Consider the following 2,434-nt stretch of genomic DNA (forward strand, 5'->3'; position numbering starts at 1 on the left):
AGCTGGCTTTGAATGCTTTTATCGTCCATGGAATCGTTAATGAATTTTACCCTCAGGTTGGATTGTAGGGCAGATGAATCACTTTTCTTGATCCATGATATGATTGGTTTAGGGAAACCTATGGCGGTGCAGTTGAAAGTTACATTGGCCCCTATATCAGCACTTTGGTTCCGAGGAACTCCTATTAACTTAGGCGCAGCACCTGAGAAAAAAGCACATTGCAATAAATATCTCCTGTTGTCACTGAGATAATCTGGTTTTGCATTTTTTTTTGTACTTACAACACAGGAATATCAGTTGCATCTAGACTTTATCTAGACTTTGCTTACCACCCCTTTATGGTCATATTCTTGTGTTCGGAGAGAACATTTTAAGGCATTGTCTCCCTTACAGGAGTTGGTGATTCCGCATTTTTTTTTCACTTTCATACTATAAGTTTATTTTTTTTCTTATCACAAAGCGTTAGTTTATTTTTGGTGTACAGATTTAGAATCGCATCGTTTGGGTGAGAAACAGTTGCTCATATCAATAAGTGAAATGTGCACGAGAGCAGTGAATGCTCCTGTTTAAATTTTTCGTTTTGCGGTAAACCCACTTATGGTCACTTATTACAAAAGCAGTTAAGTTATTCGTTTTCTATTCGTAGAATTTCTTTTTTGAATGTCGCTTTTCGTGCCCTATTAGCCAACCGCCGAAAAAATGAACTCTGCGGAACTTTCCTCTGCCCACCTCAGAGGACTTTTTAGATTTCAATTATTTCCATCGCAACAAACTCAATGCACGGCACCCATCTTTTCATAACAGAACGTAGTATGTCTACCGTCCACCAGGGGCATGTTATGCCTGATTTGCTTACCTTGGATCCCTATATTAAATGATTTCCTTGTGCAGTGATTTGGGTAATCATTGCCTGATTGGCAAGTGTAGTTGCCAAATTTGTCAACTGTCAGATTTTTAAGCACTAATGAGCAACTTTTGACACGCTTTTTTTGATCAGGTTGCTGGCACTTTTCTCCAACTTCATTACCCTGTGGATCGTACCACCGGATGTAGTTGACCCATCTATCCAAATGTGATTCATCTTCCGCTCTTGGCTTCGCTTCGCAAGTCAGGATTATGGAGGCACCAATGGGGAAACTGTTACTTTCTGGACTTGAAGATATGTCGACCACGGGTTTCTCTGCGAGAGGGATAAGATTAAAACGATTATCCCTATTTATATATACAGCCGTTTTGAAAAACGTTGCATTTCGAGAAGATATATAAAATATAGACAAATTTTCTTTTTCCGTTACAAAGGTGTTGGCGGAATTGATTATGGGGAAAATATTCAAAAGGAAAGTACAATAGCTGCTGTCAAAATGGAAAAAAGGTATTGTTCCTATTATAGGAAATCTACATACAGCGTGTATCTCCTTTTCAATAAATATATATATAACTAGCTGCAGACAGTACTGTCTCATATTTATTTAAGAACTGAGTTATGGAAAAAACAAAGGGACTGCGCTTTATCTCGACAAGCCTGTTTCGTGATTAGGTCACTCTCCAGGGGATTTTAATGTATAAAGACGTAAATAGATAGTTTGATAAAATAGATAGATTTCTAAATACATACACACATTCATACATGAATAATTACACGATACATAAATATTTAAATACATACAAGAAAAATCTATTCATATTTACATGGTCTTTAACCAGGAAGTTCAAAAGTAATTATAATTACTTACCTTGTATATTGGGACTGCATTTTTCACCTCTGACGAATGGACGATTCCATAAAGCGCCGGTAAGAGTTAACAGTACTAAACACGTCGACGCTTCTCGAAGCGAAAAGTTATCCATTATCATGAAACGCTGACAATTTGGTAGTTTGATGTTTCAAGTGACCTGCAGGCTGGACTATTTTAAGTAAGTATCACCTAAATTCATACGCTCCAGTAGTTAAGAAGAAGAAGAAGAAATAAAGAATAATATAAGTTAACAATTTTGCTTTTTTCACACAAAACTATGGCCCAAAGGTAATATCGGAACGTCTTCCCCCCCAAAAAATAATTTCCTTGTGTTATTTTATCTCAAAACAAGATCCGCGTCTTTTCATAACCTCACAGATCATTTGCAGGGACCTTCAATTCGCGGCTGCAACCTTGTAAAATCGTCAACAGTGACAAACAAGATCCAAGCTGCAAAATTGAGTCCAATTCAACTAATCTTGAAGGTGATACATCGTAACATGCATCGTGCACAAAAGTCAATTGTCCATGTTGATAACGACCTTCCGCACTAAGTGAAAAAGAAATTTCAACAGAACTTATCATAAGAATACGGAATTATTCGGCTTGTGAGGAACTTTGTGCCAGGCGGATTGACTCGGGTGAATCTGCTTTTAGGGTAGAAAGACCGCTATAAACTTGAATAAGGTAGATGACCT

General features: G+C 37.4%; 1 protein-coding gene across 3 annotated transcripts in view; it reads right to left on the reverse strand.

Annotated features, from left to right (window-relative positions):
• The window catches only part of LOC113680752 (fibroblast growth factor receptor 4), a 10,580-nt gene extending 8,590 nt beyond the window's left edge, over window positions 1-1,990 (reverse strand). For 2 of the 3 annotated variants that reach the window (XM_089195006.1, XM_089195005.1), the window contains exons 1-3: window positions 1,734-1,990; window positions 857-1,180; window positions 1-202 (exon numbers count right to left, since the gene is read on the reverse strand). The exon at window positions 1-202 is cut by the window's left edge and continues 113 nt beyond it. In XM_089195006.1, coding sequence (XP_089051132.1) covers window positions 1-202; window positions 857-1,180; window positions 1,734-1,854 — 647 coding nt within the window. In that variant the 5' untranslated portion in view covers window positions 1,855-1,990. The remainder of the gene's footprint in view (window positions 203-856; window positions 1,181-1,733) is intronic. The other variant, XR_016183261.1, reaches the window with a different exon arrangement.
• Window positions 1,991-2,434: the final 444 nt, after the last annotated feature.

Source organism: Pocillopora damicornis, chromosome 2, assembly GCF_964200805.1.
Source record: "Pocillopora damicornis chromosome 2, jaPocDami1.2, whole genome shotgun sequence".
Classification (NCBI taxonomy): Eukaryota; Metazoa; Cnidaria; class Anthozoa; order Scleractinia; family Pocilloporidae; genus Pocillopora; species Pocillopora damicornis.